The following is a 22145-nucleotide window of genomic DNA, read 5'->3' on the forward strand; positions in this document are numbered from 1 at the left end:
GGCATCATATTGTAAACATACCATAAGATTCACGTTTCTTTAATAGTTGTGTCACTTACATAGTCTTCATAACACTCCCGACTATGCCTACTTAGGTTTTGTTTAATTTTTGTTATTATATAACTCTAGCAGACAATGTGCACACAGTTCGCGTTACTATTGTCTTTTGTCGCCCCTAGCACACATGTTAATACGTTGTTCATTTGTTAGAAAGATCCAGATTCAGTAGGTAAATTCTCTTTGGTAGGTCAGATACTCTTTGGTAGAAACGGTTTAGGGTAACACGACGTTAGTTATATCACATGTCCTTGGTAAGCTTTCATTACACTTTGCGCGATATATACATTCTACCCCTCCATTTGTGTTATTCCATCCTTAATACTAGATCCTTTAGTTGTTGTGTGCTATCCTTTGTACTTCCCAATTGTCGGCTCGTTCCGTATGTCAAAGTAGAAGACGCCAAGATGAGCCACTTCGGCGTGAAGATATAGTACCTTGTGTCCCCGTGCTTACTCCTATGTCTATTACACTTACACCCACAAGATGTAGATGTTCACCCATACCAGTGATCCTTGTACTGTGAGATGAAGTATTTCTTAGTCACCATAACTAAATGTTTCTGAGTGTTCGACGGTGTTTCATTTACAAAGTATTGGAACTGGGTGTTAGTTACATACAGAGCCCAACCAAATATCAAGAAAGAAAAAAAAAAAAAAGGCGAAATTTCAGTATGAATAGTAAATATGTCGTCCAACCAAAGTTTTCAAGAAGAAGAAGAGATGAATAATATGTCTGTTGATGTCGTAACTTCTATTATCAAATGCGTAAATTTTGCTGCAATTAAGCATAAAACTCAAACAAGAAAGGATCAAGAAAAAACTCCGTATATAAACCACCCCATTGGTAAATACCGCAAATTATATTAAAACAAAATCTCGTTATACTAAGCATCGTCCACGTTCTTTTTAAGATGTGAGGTTAGATCGTTTTTTTTTAGAGCCTTGATTTTTATGTTGTATTTGTAGGGCACATGATGTCGCAGTCTTAGACCAATGCTCTTGTAGAAACGTATTTGCTGTACATTACCTGTTAATATTGTTATATATGTTAGAAGAATAAATTGTGATGGTGATGAATTTGTCGGCGAGTATAAGCAATTCCTACGTCAGTGTATGTTAACAGACAGTAGTATTACAGGCCTAATATTCGTAAATCTTGCCTCTACTCGCTTTAATTGTCCACAGATTAGTTAGCCCCGTGGAAGTTGGGATTTATAATCAATCAGTCACCACTGAACTGCAAATTGGGCAGTCGCCCAGGTGGCCGATTCCCTGTCGTTTACCTAGTCTTTTCTTAAATGATTGCAAAAATTTGGAAATGTATTGAACATCTCCCTTCGTAAGATATTCCAGTCTCTAACTTTTCTTCCTATACATGACTATTGGCCCAAATTTGTCCTCTTGAATTCCAGCTTTATCTTCATATTGTGATTTTTCCTACTTTTAAAAATTTATTTGTCTACTGATGTCATTCCACGCCATCTGTCCACTGACAGCTTGGAATATACCTCTTAATACCAATATAATGGGTCCGTACTTTGACATAATTTTTCAGGCTAACTCATTCCTGTTGCCAGCGTTTCGCCGTAGTGTGCTAATTTGAGCTCGCCAGTTGGTAAAAGACGCATGGCTAGTGCATACTGTTGCGTCCACTGTATTGGCTATTTGAAACTAGCAACAGTTCCTATGTATTGTGAGAGACTGACCTTTCTGCAAAAGTTGAAGCTTGCCAGGCTATCAGATGATATGTATATAGACATTTTTATAATGTCCAATAACGGACCCATTATGATGGTATTATAAATTTACTCATTCGGGATAAATAATTCAAGCTCCGTAAGGGAATCTATATCCATAACACATACACCTTATAATGTAGATGTTGATTCCCATAGGGAACCTAAAATATTTGTCCTGAATGAGTAAATTTATAATACCAATATAATGGTCCGTTATTGGACATTATAAATTTTCCATCGGGCGAGTTGGCCGTGCGCGTAGAGGCGCGCGGCTGTGAGCTTGCATCCGGGAGATAGTAGGTTCGATTCCCACTATCGGCAGCCCTGAAGATGGTTTTCCGTGGTTTCCCATTTTCACACCAGGCAAATGCTGGGGCTGTACCTTAATTAAGGCCACGGCCGCTTCCTTCCAACTCCTAGGCCTTTCCTATCCCATCGTCGCCATAAGACCTATCTTGTCGGTGCGACGTAAAGCCCCTAGCAAAAAAATAAATTTTCCACCTAACTCATTCTTGGTTGCCTGTGTTTCGCCCTCGTGTGCTAAGTTAGGCTCATCAGTTCCCTATGGGAATCAACATCTACATTATTTGATGGCCAGGCGGGCATCTATTTTTGGAAATGAGACATAGCTCTCATAGTGCATTGGCACTGCTGGTGGCTTCAAATAGCCTATGCAGTGGCCTCCACGGTATGCACTAGCCTTGCGTCTTGGGTGGTGTGCTAAGTCCCAACTGACGAGCCTAACTTAGCACACGAGGGCGAAACACAGGCAACCAAGAATGAGTTAGCTGGAAAATTTATAATGTCCAATAACGGACCATTATATTGGTATTACATACCCCTTAGTCGAGCAGCTTGTCTTCTTTCTCCCAAATCTTCCCAGCTCAAACTTTGTAAGATTTTCCCAACTCCATTCTTTTTTTCGAAAATCAACCAGAACAAATCGAGCTGCTTTCCTTTGGATTGTTTCCAGTTCTTGAATCAGTTAGTCCTGGCAAAGATGCCGTACACTCAAACCATACACAAGTTGGGGTCCTACCAGAGACTTATACACCCTCTTCTTTACATCCTTATTCTAAATACCCTCACAACCATGTGCAGAGATCTGCATCCTTTATTTACTTTCCTGTTTATGAGATTACGCCAATAAAGATCTTTCCTTATATTAATTTCTAGCTACTTACAGTGATCCCCGTAAGGGACATTCATCCCATCAGCGCAGTAATTACAACTGAGAGGAATTTTTGCTATTAGTGAAACTCACAACCTGACTTTTAACCCTGTTTACTATCATACTATTGCCTACTGTCCATCTCGCAATATTGTCAAGGTCTTTTGGCAGTTGTCCACAATCTTGTAACTTATTTATTGCGACTCTGTACATTATAATATAATCCACAAAAAGCCTTATCTCATATCATTTATATATATAAGAAAAGATAAAGGTCCAGTAATACTGACTTGAGGAATTCCCCTCTTAATGATTACAGGATTAGATAATGCATCACCTACTCTAATACTCTTGAGTTCTATTTTCTAGAAATATAGCCACCGAGCTCGATAGCTGCAGTCGCTTAAGTGCGGCCAGTATCCAGTATTCGGGAGATAGTAGGTTCGAACCCCACTGTCGGCAGCCCTGGAGATGGTTTACCGTGGTTTCTCATTTTCACACCAGGCAAATGCTGGGGCTGTACCTTAATTAAGGCCACAGCCGCTTCCTTCCCAGTCCTAGCCCTTTCCTGTCCTATTGTCGCCATAAGACATATCCGTGTCTGTGCGACGTAAATCCAGTAGCAAAAAAAAGAAAAAGAAATATAGCCACTCATTCAGTCACTCTTTTGTTTAATCCAGCCGCACTCATTTTTGCCAGTAGTCTCCCATGATCTACCTTATCAAATACCTTAGATACCGGTAGGTCAATTCTCATACAGTCCATTTGACCTCCTGAATCTAAGATATTGCTGGAGTCCTACAAGTTCAGCTTCAATGGAAGAACCTTTCCTTAATCCGAACTGCCTTGTATCGAACCAGTTATTGCAAACATATCCAATATAATTAGAGATAATTATTTCCCAAAGCTTCCATGCAACCCATGTTAAACTGACTGGCCTGTAATTTTCAGCTTAAGTTTATCATCCTCTCCTTTATACACAGGGGCTACTACAGCAACTCTCCATTCATTTGGTATAGCTCCTCTATGCAAACAGTATTCAAGTAAGTACTTCAAATATGGTACTATATCCCAACCCATTTCTTAAGTATATCCCCAGAAATCTTATCAATTCCGGCTGCTTTTCTACTTTTCAACTAGTGTATCTTGTAAATGTTATCATAGGAAAATTTCAATATTTCGTTAGTATTAGTCACCTCCTCTATCTGGATATTATCGTTATAACCAAAAATCTTTACATACTTCTGACTGAATATTTCCGCCTTCTGTAGATCCTCACATACACACACTCCGCCTTCTCTAGATCCTCACACACACACACACACACACACACACACACACACACACTCTCTCTCTCTCTCCTTGCTCGTTAATGATTCCTGGAATGTCTTTCTTGGAACCTGTTTCTGCCTTAAAGTACCTATTCACACTTTCATTTTTTGCTAAACTTTGTATGACTGCCAATTATGCTTGCCATCATGTTATCTTTAGCTGACTTCCTTACTAGTTTTAATTTCCTGCTAATTTCCTTCAATTTCTCCTTACTTCCATAACCATTTCTATTTCTTTCCAACCTGCACCTCCACCTTAGTCTCTTTACTTCTCATTTATAATATGGTGGGTCTTTACCATTCCTTACAACCTTTAAAGGTACTTAAGTTTTTTCACATTTCTCAACAGTTGCCGTAAACACTTATCACAGTCTGTTTACAGTTTTATTTTCTGTTTCTACTGATCATAATTACTTTTTTTAGCTCCCTCATGCCTGTTATCAGCCATATGGTACTGCGTAATAATCCTACTTTTACGACCTCCTTTCTATAACATTTCTTTTTAAAAATCAAACCAAACCCCATGGCACTACAGCCCTTGAAGGGTCTTGGCCTACCAAGCGACCGCTGCTCAGCCTGAGGGCCTGCAGATTATGAGGTGTCGTGTGGTCAGCCAGCGTTCAGTCTGCAAGCTTCTGTGAATTTACTAAATGTTGCCACAATCCTCTAATTGCAAATAGTGCTGTGGCCTCTTTTAGTTCTATACCTCTTATCTTTAAATCATTAGAAACTGAGTCTAACCATCGTCGTCTTGGTTTCCCTCTACTTCTCTTACCCTTCATAACAGAGTCCATTACTCCCCTAGGTAACCTATCCTCCTCCATTCGCCTCACATGACCCCACCACTGAAGTCGGTTTATACGTACAGCTTTGTCCATCAAGTTCATTCCTAACTTAGCCTTTATCTCCTCATTCCAAGTACCCTCCTGCCATTGTTCCCACCTGTTTGTACCAGCGATCATTCTTGCTACTTTCATGTCTGATACTTCTAACTTATGAATAAGATATCCTGAGTCCACCCAGCTTTTGCTCCCATAAAACAAAGTTGGTCTGAAAATAGACACATGTAAACATAGTTTTGTCCGGGAGCTGACTTCCTTCTTACAGAATACTGTTGATCGCAACTGCGAGCTCACTGCATTAGCTTTACTACACCTTGATTCAATCTTACTTACTATATTACCATCCTGGGAGAACACACATCCTAAATACTTGAAATTATCTACCTGTTCCTGTTTTGTATCACCAATCTGACATTCAGTTCTGTTGAATTTCTTACCTACTGGCATCAGTTTAATCTTCGAAAGGCTAATTTTCATACCATACTCATTGCACCTATTTTCAAGTTGCAGGATATTAGACTGCAGGCTTTCGGCACAATCTGCCATTAAGACCAAGTCATCAGCATAGGCCAGACTGCTTACTACATTTCCACCTTACTGAATCCCTCCCTGCCACTCGTACCTTTCAGCAGATGATCCACGTAAACTATGAACAACAAAGGTGAAAGATTACAGCCTTGTCTAACCCCTGTAAGTACCCTGAACCAAGAACTCATTCTACCATCAATCCTCACTGCAGCCCAATCGTCAACATAAATTCCTTTGATTGATTTTAATAATCTACCCTTGATCCCATAGTCCCCCAGTATGGTGAATGTCTTTTCACTCGGTACCCTGTCATATGCTTTCTCTAGATCTACAAAACAAACACAACTGTCTATTCCTCTCATAGCATTTTTCAGTTACTTGGCATATTCTGAAAATCTGATCCTGACAGTCCATCTGTGGTCTGAAACCACACTGGTTTTCATCCAACTTCCTCTCAACCACTGATTGCACCCTCCCTTCCAAGATGATAGAGCTCAATATCTCCAGTTGCTTAAATGTGGCTGGTATCCAGTAATCGGGAGGTAGTGGGTTCAAACCCTACTGTTGGCAGCCCTGAAGTTGGTTTCGCATGGTTTCCCATTTTCACTCCAGGCAAATGCTGGGGCTGTACCTTAATTAAGGCCACGGCCGCTTCCTTCCCATTCCCAGGCCTTTCCTGTCCCATCATCGCCATAAGACCTATCTCTGTCGGTGCGACGTAAAGCAAATAGCAAAAAGTAGCCTTCCAAGATGCCAGGTGAATACTTTGCTTGGTATACTAATCAATGAGATACCTCAATATTTGTTACAGTCCTTCCTGTTCCCTTGCTTAAAAATAGGTGCAATTACTGCTTTTGTCCAATCTGAAGGTACCTTACCAACACTCCGTACTAATCTTATTATTCTGTGAAGCCATTTCATTCCTGCCTTCCCACTGTACTTCATCATTTCAGATGTAATTTCATCTCTTCCTGCTACTTTATGACAATGGAGTTTATTTACCATCCTCAAGTGTAATTTCATCAACATCGTTTTCCTCCTCCCCACGTGCTCCGTTGTTCATGACACCACCATGAAGATTTTCTTTTACATTGAGAAGATTTTCTAAAAATTCCCTCCACATGTCCAGTGATTCCCTGGGATATATTATGAGTTCACCTGAATTACCCAAAACACCATTCATTTCCTTTTTCCCTCCCTTCTTAAGATTCTTTATTACTGAGCTCGATAGCTGCAGTCGCTTAAGTGCGGCCAGTATCCAGTAATCGGGAGATAGTGGGTTCAAGCCCCACTGTCGGTAGTCCTGAAGATGGTTTACCATGGTTTCCCAATTTCACACCAGGCAGATGCCGGGGCTGTACCTTCATTAAGCCCACGGCCGCTTCCTTCCACTTTCTAGGCCTTTCCTATCCCTTTTGTCGCCATAAGACCTATCTGTGTCAGTGCGATGTAAAGCAAATATCCCCCAAAAAAAATCTTTATTATTGTCCATGCTGTTTGACCTAGCCTTTCCAGGTTATTACCAAAAGCTTCTCACAACTTCTTTTTGGATTCAACAACTATTTATTTCGCTCTGTTTTTTTCATCTATGTCTGCATCAGCCCATGTTTGGAGCCATTTCTGATAAGCCTTCTTTTTATGTTTACAAGGTGCTCTCACTTCATCATTCCACCAAGATGTTCGCTCTTTCCCATCTTTACACATAGTTGTTCCGAGGCATTCCCTTGCTGTTTCTACTACAGCATCCCTGGATGCTGCCCATTCTCTTTCTATATCCTGAACCTGATTATTGTCCACTGTTTGGAACATCTCACTAATTATATCCATATACTTCTGTCTAATTTCTTCGTCCTGGAGATTTTCTACCCTTATTCGTTTGCAGACAAGTTTCTCTTTCTCTATCCTAGGCCTAGAGATACTTAGTTCACTACAGATCAGATAGTGGTCTGTTTCATCGAAAAATTCCTGAAAAACCTGTACATTCCTAACAGATTTCCTGAATTCGAAGTCTGTTAAGATATAGTCTATTATGTATCTGGTACCCCTAACCCTCCCATGTGTAGCAGTGAATAGCCTTATGCTTGAAGAATGTATTTGTAACTGCTAAACCCATACTAGCACAGAAGTCCAGCAGACGCTTCCCATTCTTATTAGCTTCCATATTTTCCCCACATTTACCAATCACCCTTTCGTATCCTTAAGTTCTATTTCTAACTCTCACATTAAAATCACCCATTAGCACTATCCTATCTTTGCTGTTGATCCTGACTACGATGTCACTCAATGCTTCATAAAACTTGTCAATTTCATCCTCATCTGCACCCTCACATGGTGAATACACTGAGAGAATTCTCGTATCAATTCCTCCAACTGCCAAATCTGCCCACATCATTCGCTCGTTTAAGTGCCTAACAGAAACTATGTTGTGTGCAAACAGCCCTACCGCAGACTCTGCCCTTCCCTTTTTAATACCCGTCAAGTACAGTTTATAATCTCCTATCTCTTCCTCATTATCCCCCCTTACCCGAATATCACTTACTTCTGGCACATCCAGATGCATCCTCTTTGCTGACTTGGCCAGTTCTACTTTCTTTCTTAGTCCCACTTAGCTCCCCATCGAATTCTATTTTGTTCGCCAAGTTGTTTCCAAGGAGTCCCTTGCCTGTCAAATGGGAGTGGGACTCCATTTCTCCCTTAGGTCCAAGGCTTGCTTAAAATGTTCTAAGCTTGGTAAATTCATCAAGAAGGATGCTACCTTACTTACACATAGTCCAAGTGAGGATCTCTCCTCTAACGGGTTAGCGACCACGATGGATTGTATAGCCCTAGCCGCCTGAGCACAAGGAAGGCCATGACTCAGAATATGTCCGAGATGCCCACTCCCATTCCATAGGAACTGGTATCCCGACTCTCAGGACCACTTACTTGGCCACTCAGCCGTTGCCCATGGTTCACGAACTAGGACGTGACTATAGTAACCCACACCATGAACCATTTACTTTTGTAACCCAATTTAATTTAGCACGCGCCATTCTCCATTGCTGAAGCACACACTAATATTTCCGTTGGCCGTGATTTATTTGGATGTGACATGCCTAGCAGTCAAGCCAAATACATTATGTTACCAAGCCTCACACAATAAAATCACAACTAAATGCAACCTGTAACCCCCTACGCTTGATCACAGTCCAATGGTTTTGTCACTAACTTTTTTCTCAGCCATGATTCAGCTCTTATTACAAATCTGGTAAGTATATATCTATGAAATTACATAATTCTATTCCTTTCTTGACAGTACTTCTACAGTTCAACACTAACATTTTTATGTCATTGCTACTTGATGTCCAGACCATTGTAGGCCTATCAAGCATACCTCTGTATTAAGTTTCAAATGTACATTGAGGAAATTTGTCCTTGTGTTGTGACTTCATTATTATTGAAGTGTATCAAGTTCTATTATTTCAGTGAGGGGAAGAGAATCTTCATACATGGATTTCCTTCTCATTATAGGTGTGGCATATATTTTAACAGAAGAAGCCAAAGTAAGAGACTTAGACGTAATATTAGGTGCTATTTTGCATGACACTGTAGAAGATACTGATACCACCTTTGATGAAATAGAAAGTATTTTTGGTCCTAAAGTACGAAGAATTGTTGAAGAGGTAACAGATGACAAAACTCAATCTAAGGAAGAACGCAAAAGACTCCAGATAGTCCATGCTCCAACTTCAAGTCCTCAAGCAAAATTAGTGAAATTAGCCGACAAATTGTATAATTTACGTGACCTAAATCGATCAACGCCTGTGGGTTGGACTAATGAGCGTGTTCATAATTATTTTGTTTGGTCTAAACAAGTAGTTGATGGTCTAAAAGGCACAAATAAAGAAATGGAAAATGAATTGTATTCATTGTTTAAAGAAAGGAATATTTAAGTGTTCCTCTATATAGGTGAACCTTGAAAGAATTTTAATTTACTGTTTCTAAAAATATTCATGCAAATGAATATTTGCATATTGGTTAGACCTTTTGCTATTTTTTGGATGGAAAATGAAAATAACAGACTATATTATTAATAGATTCATTGTATAGACTGTAACAGCCTTCTCATAGAAGAGAATTGCTGGTAGTAATATGAACTTAAACTTTAGCCTGAACAACTTCACATTTCTATGATGTGGGCTACTTTTGAACTTGCAAGAGTATAAATTCAGTAGGGAAGGAAAGGTGTCTGTTATACCAGTAGCTTTTTAACACACTGCAGAGAAAGGGAAATACCAAATAACAAACAACTATAGGCCTGATCCCCCAACCCCCTTTCTTTTATACTGCAAGCAAATGCTGAGGTAATTTAGTGTCTCACACCTTGTTTTATGACACCAGTCTAGATCCAATAGTTTTATATTCCAGTCTAGACATACTCTGGTTCACTCTGGTGATCATTAGGGTTGCCATGTTTCACCAGACAAAATAAGGGATATATCACTGGAAATGCAAGATGTTCTATGCAAATAATGGACTCGGCTGATTTGAGATCAGGATTACACCTTATTTCTTCCACGTGTATATGTTTTTGACTTTGCTGCTTGTAAAACATCAGAATCAGATTGCATCATGACATGGAATTTTTGACATATATTTGTTCAAATGAGAAGTTCAGTTTTTATTAAGGACACTGAGGATCTATTTCTCACATCAGTTCACTTGTTTGCAATCAAGGAGAATATATCTTGAACAAACTCATTTAAACCAGAACGCTAAGCACAATACACACCAATTTTCCTCAAGTTCGTTAAGTTTATGAACTTCATTATGCTTTTTAAACACTTTAACCCACTTCTGCAATGCATCTTCTTCACTTTCCATGATATCTAAAGGGCTGTTTCCAAAAATGCAGTAGAGCTTCATAGAGTCTCCTTGATTAACTGATGACATTCAACAGCATCTTCCAGGCAAGCTAAATTAATGCTGTTCTTCAAATTGAAAACCTGTAGTTTTGCTTCGGAGAAATCGCAGACTGAAGGAGATATTTCACAGTTTCGTCTTCAAATTACGTGAAACTTCCCTCAAATTTTCTCCATTCCAAAACTGTTATTTCTTTAATTTTGTGACTGAAAAATAAAGGACAGCGACAGATAACATGGGATATACGTTTGCCTGAAATATGGGACGCCCCATATAATACGGATAAGTGACAACCCTAATTATCATGAATGTTCTGACCCTATTACAGAATCAACCATGAAAGATACTATATGTTAATTGAAATCATTGTGTTGTCGATAAGGTTATTGCTCCCCTGCTGAGTCAATAGGCATTTAAGGATGCCAAATGTGAGAGATTCACTGTCATACTAAAGCCAAATTCCAGCACACTAATATTGTGTAAGACCATCAGCAAAGGGGCATTAAATGTGCATCACAAAGCCTAAACTGGTTTTACTTGTATTTGGCTGCATTTTCACGTTGACTTCCAAATTGTTTTACATGATTAGACGCATTCTTGGATAGAAGGTTGTTAGAATCTGTAGAATGAGATTTAATTATTATTAATCTGCTTATGATGTTAACAGAGAAGTCAACATCTCCCTTGTAATTAATAGTTAAAAGTTATATGTATGTTGGTTTATGGATATAATGGTCATTTTTCCTATATTTGAATATAGGCTCTACTTAAAAATTCTGTAAATATTCATGAAGAATAAAGGATATGAAATAATTGTTCATTACTTCATCATTCTCATTTTACTTCTGGTACTTTAACCTCTTCAGTCGTAAGATAAGAAACTTTAAAATAAAAATATTTCTATGACATAGGGTATCAGAAGACCTGGTCATAATCAAATTTATAACATCTTCCAGATAAAGTAATAAAGAAGTCAAGTCAAGTGAGGCCAGGAATTGAAGAAGTTGTAATAATACTAAATGTACTTAATAATATTCAGAAATAAGAGATAAAATGTGACACTGATACATCTTTACCCAATTGTGATACAATATGCAGAACTGAAATGCACTATGAAGGACTTGCATTGCATTTTATGGTGTAATGATGTAATTTTAACATCATGGTAATTTTAACAAATTTAAAGGTAAAGTTTGAACCCATAATTCTAACTTGCTAAATATTGCAACTACGAGTGCAACCATAGTTCTTTATTGCAAGCTCGTCTCACATTCCCTGGCATGACAACTCTAGTGGGGACCGAGCTGCCAAACATTCGAACAAGGTCGGAACATTTCGGCAGACCTCGGGTAATTAATAATGAAATTCTAGATATTAACCCTCATTGCGTGAGATTTAAGCACTATCATTAACAAAGAAATAAGTAATTAAGAATTTTAGGAAATATTTGATGAAGCTCAAGTCTGCAGAGTGGAAATGTATTTAATTAGGCCTGGAGAGAAGTTGGCATCTATGTTGGCCATGAGGGAAACACGTGTCAAGGACATTCAGTAAAAATGTGCGGCGAACCTAATGCAGGAAATTAATTAATTACACCCATTAAAGTAACAGGAAAAGTCAGCAAACAACACCAGCATGACTGGAAAATTAGGTGGAATTTTTGGGGTGAGTCTCGAAGAAATCAGTCCAGTGGTCATCAAATAGTATGAGTGCACCACAATACATCACGCCAAGCAAAGCGTCCCTAGAAAGGCTTTAAATACCCCCTCCTCAGACAGCAGTTTCACTTACTATTCTGTGGTCTGAGTGTGTGGACCTGCACCAGGCAACATCAAGAAGAGGGCTTTAAGTGGGCTAGAATGAATTTGTAAAATATCTAAAGTCAGTTGGCTCGAGATAGAATATTTTTACCTAGTGGCAAATGGTGAATAAAGACTAAATTAGCTATTGTAGTGTAGTGTAGTTACGACATTATCATTTCTACTAAGAAAATCATTAGTTGAATTATTTTAGGGTTCCTGAACTTCTCAAATGGAAATAGCGAATTCATAGATAGCTTTCGTGAATTACTGCAGACGGTGTATTTTTGTAATCGGTAAAGGGGAACTGTAGACGAGCGAAGATAAGCTTCAGGTTTCACGGTCAGTCATATTTTTAAAAACGCCTGGCAGAGGGAGAGTTGGAGATTTCCACAAACTGTGAGAATTGAGTTCTCAACAAGAAGCAAAGCTGTTTTCACTGTTGTATGTGTCTAGAATAATTTATTATTTGTGTATGTTGAATCAAGTTAAGTTCAGAATCTGTGTAATTATAAATAATGTTTAAGAGAAGAATGTTCTCTGTAATTATGAGGGGCTAAATACAAGATAACTGCTGTAAAAATCAATCAATCAATACTGATCTGCATTTAGGGCAGTTGCCCAGGTCAAGATAACACCGTGCCCACGACGCAGTTACAGGTCTGCCTAATTTAAATATCATGTTTTGTAGTTATAAATGTACATGCTTGTTCTGTTAAATTAATATGTGGTATGTGTAAAAATGAAGTGTATTGTAATGTTGAGGCAAATTGTGTATTATTTATGTCAGTGCGCAAGACTTTTAAATGTGTTTAAATTTCTTTAGAAAAATGTAAAAGGTGAAGTTTTAAATACGGTAATGAAAATCAGCAAAATAATGTTCAGGCCGGTAAAAGTTTAAAATAATGATAACAATAAAATAGCCGTTGTGAGCTTAATAAAGTCAAATATCAAATTATCCGATAATAATAATATTCACATCAGGATAAATTTGAGATGATAAATTATGTGTTCAGCGTTAATGTCAAGTAAGATTTGTGGTTTATATCGAAATCCAGTGAAGTCTGATAAAGTTGGCATTTATTTTGGGAAACTTAAATTTTGTGAAACCATGTATTTGTGATGCAGAAAATCACGGTATGCTGTTTTGCTCTTGAGGTCAAGAAAATTTAGAAAAGTTAATTGTGAGATTATAAAGTTGGTTAGTCATGGGATCACTTGTAGTTCAAAAGTTTCAGACAAAAACAAGATTGTAATGGAAATGAAATATTATGAGAATAATTAGGAAGATGTTAAAGGCAGAGTAAACCTGTATTTTATGAGTGATGTATAATGAGCAGGAGGCTGAGAATAAGAGGCCCTGTTTTTCGATGGAGAGGAATTTTTGTGACAGGGTGTATGTTAAGATGTAATATTTCTGAGAACAGGCTGTGTGAGATGAACGATGTCCTGTAGCAATCCAGAACGCTTGATGAATTTAAAGGTTGTCAAAACCAAGTGAGCACGTTGTAACGCCTATTTTAAGTACAAGTAGATGTTCTCCCATGATTACTATTTTATACGAGACTGTAGGCCACGGCAGTTAAGTCTGTGTGATGGTTCTGTTTGATACCAGCGAAGTGCATTTTGGGATAGCTGACCTCACAAACAAAATACATTCTGACACGGTTAAGATAATACTTGATTATTGTAAATTGAATTCTATTCTGTATCTTTACAAGATGAAATTATCGCTGACTAGAAACATTGCAGATGTGAAAAATGAATTTTATTAGAATGGTAGTTTAGCTTGAGTAGATTGATGAAAAGTTACTTCACTGGACAATTCACGGTGATAACGTGTTTGGAATGTTGAGATGAAAGGCTACAGTAGTTGGGGCCTCACACTCGGGTTATGCCATGACATCACGATGGTAGTGATTACTGTTTTCAGTGATATCAAACGAGAGTTGAGTTTGTTTTTATTTAGCGAACTTCACTGCATGTGTTGAGATTGTATTGAGGAATAGATTAAACTATTCGGACATGTTGTTTAATTTCGATTTCACGCTTTATTGTAAGAAATGGACACAGTTATATTTCCAGGTTCGAGTTCATTTTGTAGCAAATTTCACTTCATGTGTTAGAGTTTCATCGAGGAACAGATTTAAATATCCGGGATTGTGTTTAAAGTTTTGATTTCGCCTGACAGTATAAATGATGCGTAGACACTGTAACGTTGGCTCAACAGCAGGATTAGGGCGTCTTCTGTACATACTCAAATCATAGGTTAATCATTTTTGCGAATCGATTTGAATTATGTTAGTGTTTGCAGTAGTGGATACGAATGTGAAAGATATTAGCAGGTACTATTTAGGCCATATTTTGGCATAATTCTTACTAGCCAGAAGGTGCTTCCATAATAGCGTTGCATCCGTATTAGCATGAATGTAAGGGTTGTCCCACATGGAAACCTAGTTAATCGAGACTGATCCTTACTGCTTAGCCGCGCATGTTCAAGTTCAATGAACTTTTGTTCATATTTATTTTCTTTTATTTACTTTAAGATTTGTTATCCGGGTGTCCGATATATTATGATAATGCCGTGTGTTGATACTTAGTTGATTTATGTAGGATTTACACTACGAATGCGGTTTTGATTCGTCAGCTGTTAATATATATTTTATTTTCATTTTTCGTTATTCACTTTATTTTATGTGAGATGTTGATCTACCAATCATATGTAGTTTAGTTTAATGGGGCAAGTGTAGGTAGACAGATTTGAAATGGTAGTCGTTATAGAATATTGGAAAGATTTCCTTTTATTTGTGTTATATTGTGGACTTGTAATTTAACAAACTTAATGACATAATTGTTTTATAACCTGAAAGTTGGTTTAGTAAGAACATTTTCAAGTAATTTATCACTTTCTTTTTTAACTTCATTGTTTTGGCATTTCATCTAAATGCATAATGAATTAATGTTTTCCTGCATTTCGCAGTTTTGTTCCTTCAGGAAGATGTAACGTAAGATCCCATCAGATCAAGTGTTGTTGGTTCCTTCGGAACATCTGTTTGGGGTGATGCTTGTTCCAGCATTGGGATTCCTCTGTAACTTAAGGGTGTCACGAGATGACAATACATAGTGGAATTTTATTTTTGATTGTGACAATTGCTTTTAACTTGTAATGAACACCATGCTTTCTAGTAATATTTTGCAACCTATCCAAAGTAACTGTAAGTTGATTTGGTTTGATTAAGGGTCCATTTGGGGGATGTTCCAATATCCGATAGGATAGTATACTGGTGGATAACCTTAATTAAATGTAAATCTGGAATTCTACTTGTTGAAGATCAGATTTTCCACGGATCGTGTGGATTAACTCTCAGTTATTGGTTTGGATCGATGATGCCCGATTTTCAGATTTTATTCTCGTTTTTCATTTGCTGTCCACAAATTTTACTCTACATTTTCATTCTTTGAAATATAATGTTAAATAATAATAAAAAGATAACACTTACGATTGTGACTGTGTTAAAACATGTTGTAAAAATTTTAAGTGATTTTTCTGGCTAATTTAACCTTAGACCGGGCGCTCCAGTTTCTGTCACACTACCGGGCGCACGGTTGACTTTGTCAACCAGTTAAGTTTTCAGTCGTTTACAGGCTTCCAATTGCATAAACATTTAATTTAACGGCATTTTATTCTCCAAATAAACTTAAAAAATTGTATTAGTGATTAATATGAATATACTTAAAATAGATAAACATGAACACGTGAACTAATTCTGATAGGGACATGAATACTGCGCCTGTTTAAAATTAGTTAAACAGTAGATACACAATTAAATTAAAATAAAGGTCATATTTTAATATTTGCACAATTATACCATGAAATAATCAGATATAATAGCAAAAATGACTGGATGAAAAATAAATTTTGTTGCCATGTCCAAGAAATCTTTCACACCTTATCCCCCGAGCAATGCCATAATTTCACTGCGGTTCGCAAATTTAGCACCGAGCTCAATAGTTGCAGTCGCTTAAGTGCGGCCAGTATCCAGTAATCGGGAGATAGTGGGTTTGAACCCCAGTGTCGGCAGCCCCGAAGATGGTTTTCCGTGGTTTCCCATTTTCATACCAGGCAAATGCTGGGGCTGTACCTTAATTAAGGCCACGGCCGCTTCCTTCCCAATCCTATGCCTTTCCTATCCCATCATCGCCATAAGACCTATCTGTGTCGGTGCGACGTAAAGCAAGCAAATTTATCATCACGCTCACGGCTCTAATTTACTTCCCCCCCACTTCCTAGAAATGTACGAATTGGTCCAGAATAATAGTTCATCGACCATCTCAGCGTTTATCAACTGCATGAAACAGTCAATTTCTGTTGATACCTTCCTCGCCTCCCCTTCCGGTCCTGGCAGTATTTGTACAATATTCCTTGCTTTTACCCTCGAAGTAAGTTTTGAAAGACCCGTCGTGGACCACATTGTTCCTCCATCTCTCCCGAAAAAAAATTCCCTTTCGTTATCGTCTTTATAGATCTCACACTCCGAATCGGCCACCTGCTCTGTATCACTGTTATGATCCTGATCCGAGACGTTTATAATTTCCTCCTCCCCATCCGAAAAATCCGAGGCAGAGTGCTCTATTTTATCGGACAACTGGCTCAAAATGTCAGGTATGTTTCCATCATTGACAAAACGAGACCTAAAATAGAAACATACTACACGTAATTACGCCTGACTTTGCCTAATTACCCTAAAAGTACAGAGGAAAGGAAATTTTTCAAAGAAATAAATTTTACTTACATGACCAGGCGCGTGGTTCACTTTGTCGACCAGCTAAGGGTTCCAACAGTTCGCTCGAAATAATTACCCACGTATCGCTTCCACTGTTGTCGTAACTCGACTGAACTGAAGGTGAAGAGTGAGAGCAAAGGTATTAGTTGCGAGATGGTGAAAGACTGATAGTTCTAGGAATTACGGCGTAAAATTGTGCGCTGGTTGTTTTTGTCAACCTCTGAACCCTATTGTTTGGTCGATGAAGTGACAGGAAAAAAAAAAAAAAATCTGCAACAGCCCCAAGATCTAAGAGTACGATATTGCTCTACTGAAGCAGCCGAGGCAGGTGACCAATGATGGAACGGTAAGTTCAAGAGTTCAAGTTGATTTCTTTTTTTTTTTTTTTTTTTTTTTTGCCTTTTCACATTCAGAGCACCATTTTAGAACCTATCTAAGAGATATTAAAATAACTACGGCATCCAATATCCTGTTGTTCAATCAGTTACCATTGATCTGCATTTAGGGCTGTCGTCCAAGTGGTAGATTCTGTACCAGTTCTTTACCTGGTCTTTTCTTAAATGATTTCAAAGTAGTTACCTTGATAGATTATTCCAATCCCTACTTCCTCTTCCTATAAATGAGTATTTTCCCCAGTTAACCCTCTTGAATTCCAGATCTTCATTTTATGATCTTTCCTACATTTAAAAACTCCATTGAAGCTTATTCATGCACTACTAATGTCATTCCAAGCCAACTCTCCACCAATAGCTCGAAACATTACACTTACCAATATAAATGGTCCGTTATTGGACATTATAAATTTTCCAGCTCATTCCTGGTTGCCAGCGTTTCGCCCCAGAACAAATCGTGCTGCTTTCCTTTGAAATTTTTCCAGTTCTGGTATTGTGCAGAGTGTACTTTTTTTTGCGGTCATAGGGAATGTAGTTTAATGCGTAATTCAAAATCCAAGTTGACTGCTTCATTATTAAGTAAAGAAATATTCTGTTTGTGTATCATGCTTGTCTTCTTCTTGGTTTTAATGGGCCTACTTTGGACCACGCTTGTTCAACTGTTGAGCTTTGATCTTTGCCCAGTATTGGCACATTTTCTGCCGGTGTAACTCCTTTCTTTAATCAATCCAGGGGGTACCTTTCTTCCGGATTTTTTTCTGAAATCCATGGACTTCCTTCAGAGTATGTTGTGCAGATCGTCTGTCTTGAAGATCTGATATTCCCAGTTCTTTAACGTCCTTCCCAGTTTCTGTCAGCCAAGTGGTACGGATCTTCTTATCCTGCCAGAAGATGAACAGGCGATTGGTTAGTCCTTTTGAAATCAGTCTTACTATATGGCCATAGAAGGCTACTCTCCTTTTCCTAGTACAACCAGAGAGCCTCTTTATGTGTTCGTAGAGCTCGGAATTGTGCCGTCTACGGAATTCTTCATCTTCCTTTACCGGACCTAAGATCTTCCTGAGAATTCTCCTCTCTCTGAGTTCCAGTTTCTCCATCAGACCTCTTCAATTCAATGAAAGACACTCCATGGCATACAGAGCTCCTAGTCGTATGACTGACATGTAAGTGCTTCAGTTTCAGATTGCGTGATAGGCATTTTTTGTTATAAGTGTTCTTTGTAGGTCGATAGGTCAGTTCCAACTTGTTGACTCTCATGGATAATGATGCTCTTTCTGATAAGTTGGGTTCAGTCCGAGCACCGAGATACTTAAATTTCTCAATCTTGATTTTTCCCCGTTCTAGTAGTATCTCTCTGCTAGCTTCTTTGATGTTGGTAAAGAACTCTGTTTGCTCCAGAGACACTTGAAGACTTACTTTGGCTGCCTGTCTTTTGAGGCAATTGACCTGTATTGTTGCTGTATCCAGTAAATCGGCAATCAGTGCCACATTCTCAGCAAAGGCCAGGCAATCTACAACCGGCCCTTCTTTCTTATGACCCACGTATATCCCACTCTGGATACCCAAGTTGGTCAGCTCGTCTAATAATTCACATACATGACTAGAGTGAATCTTGTTGTCCAATTATGGTACATTTTACACCATAGTATTCAGTGTTGCCATTTTGACTATAACTTTACATACTGACTCCTGTCCTATCAGTTACATTACACATTCTTTGAAATATTATTGTATTCTCTTTAAAGTTGGGTTATTTGTTGATTGTTATCATTCTTATCTTTAAATATAAAAGGATATTTCCCAACTGACTCAAGTCTGACTCCTTGATTGAATTGTCAGTGCTGAACCTTCGGTTCCCGGTTCGATTCCCAGCCAGGTCAGGGATTTGAACATTTGTGTTTGTCTCAGTACTCTCCTCTTCATATACACACAATGCAGCACACTACTAACCACCGCAGAAACTCAGATTAGCGAATATATCTCCGCACATATTTTGCCGCCAATAAGGGCATCTAGCCATAGAATAGAGTCAAGTCCACATGTGTGACACAGTTCACACCTGTGGCCCCATCAAGGTGTGGGAAGAGTGGGAGAAAAAGAGGAAGATGTCCTGACTAGCTCACCAATGTCCAGCCCAAACGATTAAACCTAGCAACATGAAAATTGATATTATATTCCATTTATCATGCAGCCACCCTTCTGTTGATGATGTTTTTAGAATGGGTTTCTAAAGGGTAGTTACACCCAATGAGAACACAGGCAATGTCCCTTGAAGAATCAGTAGCATCTAGCCTGCCATACCCTTTTATGTTGCAAGTTGCTTTCTCCCTCCTGCCTCGGTTATAAATGAGCTGCTGAGAGCCAAAGTGGACTAAGCCAAGAAATGTCAGTTTTTGAGTTATACCACTCAGTGCACTTATAACGCATGAAAATTTGTTGTGAAGAAGTGGTATAATGATAACTCCCATGGGAGACGCTTGAGAGCACTAGATGCATTCTTCCCATCACGCCAGAGTGGAGCGCATTTACAGGAATAGTGGTATAAGTGAAGCGTCACGGCCAAGACACAAAACTCAGTCAAGGAAACGGAAATATCGTTGCCATAACTTTCGATCTTCAGAAAGCACTGGCTTTCCCAAAGGTTTCAACTACAAAAGCCTATTATTTGAGGAACTTGTATGTGTATAACTGTGGCATTCATGATCTCAAAACAGACATTGGCTTTATGTACATTTGGGATGAGACTTTGGCATCAAAAGGCTCCCAGGAAGTAGGTTCCTTCCTTCTAAAGCATGTTAAACACCATGTCCACGATGCTCATCATGTGACAGCATACAGTGACGCAGCAACTGGTCAAAATCAGAATTCCTAACTTGCAGTAATTTGGATAGAGTTTGTAAAGAACTCAAGAAGTGAAATCTAAGTGGTTGACCATAAGTTCATGCTATTAGGACACTCCTTTCTTCCAAACGATCAGCATTTCGTGGTTATCGAGAGAAAATCAAGAACTGCTCGAATTTTTACTCCGGATGATTGATGTAATACCATTCAAAAGACAAGGAGAAAACAACCCTTTGCCGTTTATAGAATGGCTCTGATGGTGGTGGTGGTGGTGGTGGTGATTATTGTTTTAAGAGGAAGTACAACTAGGCAGCCATCCTCTATATAACACTAATCAGAGAGAAATAAAAATAGAAGGGGTCCGACACTTTGAAAAATGAAGTTATTGGCCAAAGGAAGAGAAGGGCCATGAAGGGTGTGAAAATGAAAGACTCCCTAGCCCTCACAAACCTAATAGCGTCGGGATCTGAAAAGAGCAAAAGTTGACCAAGGGAGGTCGGATAGGATGGATGAGAGTGAGAAGCCTGGCACAAGTAAGTGACTTTGTCTTAACAAAAGACATAGAGAAAAGTGTAACATTTAGAAAGATGAATATGCAAAATGAAAAGTTCAGTTGGCTTCATTTTCAGAAAGGCTCTTCTCATCTCATTCTCTACAAGGAATCTCTTGATGAAGGAATCCCTTTCAAAACTTTGGACATTACTCCTTCACATCGTGTTCGTGGCCATCCTCGTTTGTCTGGTGTTCAACTCATCCTTCTCAACAACGCTGTGCGACCTGTCACCAAGGCTAAGAAGAGAGACATGATGACCCTTCTCCCATACATCCCTCCGGTACACCACACTTTCTTCAATCAACTGACAACTGTGAATTCGGCTTTGGAGTATGGACCTGATTATGTCAACCCATTACAAGAGGAAGGTGACATAGATTGTGAAATTGAGTAAACTGACATCTTCCATTATAAAGTCTGTTTAAATTTCAGCATGATAATTTTACTTTCAAAAATTTTGACATTTGAGCAAAACAATTTATTTATAATTCATGAGTGTCCTTACTGCTGAACTATTAGACCATATTGCGTTGCTAGCATTTAACAACAGAGTAATTATTTCAACTCAGTCTGTGAGAGAAAAAGTTCTAATGGAAGCCATACGTGCAGTTTCACATCTACTGTACAACATTATGTTTCGTTAACAATTATTTTATAAATACATTGCCATATTAGAGGTTAAAACACAACCTATACATTTTCGTTTTACTCAACTTCACCAAAACATTTATCGGAAGAGTGGTACAACTCTTGATTTGTACCACTTTACCTTTCGCTATGAGTAAACTGCTGACGGGAAAAGTGGTACTCCAAATTTTACAATAAAAAGCAATTTAAGGAACAAGTAACCAAAATGTCTTTATTAAATATAATTTTAATATATTGTCTGCATATTTCATCAAATGAATCATGAATTCTTGTAAAGCCTGAAATGAAACACGAAACCTTTAATTTCTCAGAATGCGAAAAATTGTTTAGACCACTTTGGCCCTCAGTGGCTCAAATATGACTCTTTAATGCAGTATGGGCGAATTACACTTAGGAAATGGACAAATATTATGGAAAAATCAGCTTATCAAAAGATAGCTCATGTAATATACAGAAAATTATATCCAATTTGATTGATTGAACAGAGCAAAATCCACAGCAGGGGCCTAAAGTACTCCCACATCACCATACCATTAATGGTTAGTATTACATTTGA

General features: G+C 38.3%; 1 protein-coding gene across 1 annotated transcript; it reads left to right on the top strand.

Moving 5' to 3' along the window:
* The first annotated feature begins 720 nt into the window (after positions 1–720).
* On the top strand, positions 721–11479 carry Mesh1 (Metazoan SpoT homolog-1). Its single transcript, XM_067140861.2, has 2 exons — positions 721–903; positions 9181–11479. Exons 1-2 carry the CDS (start codon positions 744–746, stop codon positions 9600–9602), a joined length of 582 nt encoding a protein of 193 aa, XP_066996962.2. The 5' UTR covers positions 721–743; the 3' UTR covers positions 9603–11479.
* The last annotated feature ends 10666 nt before the right edge of the window (positions 11480–22145 follow it).

Source organism: Anabrus simplex, chromosome 1 (assembly GCF_040414725.1).
Source record: "Anabrus simplex isolate iqAnaSimp1 chromosome 1, ASM4041472v1, whole genome shotgun sequence".
NCBI lineage: Eukaryota > Metazoa > Arthropoda > Insecta > Orthoptera > Tettigoniidae > Anabrus > Anabrus simplex.

Coding starts and splice junctions, on each gene's coding strand:
- Mesh1 (XM_067140861.2), top strand. CDS start 744: ATGTCGTCCAACCAAAGTTTTCAAGAAGAAGAAGAGATGAATAATATG. Junction 904..9,180: donor GTATATAAACCACCCCATTG/GTAAATACCGCA, acceptor TTCTCATTATAG/GTGTGGCATATATTTTAACA.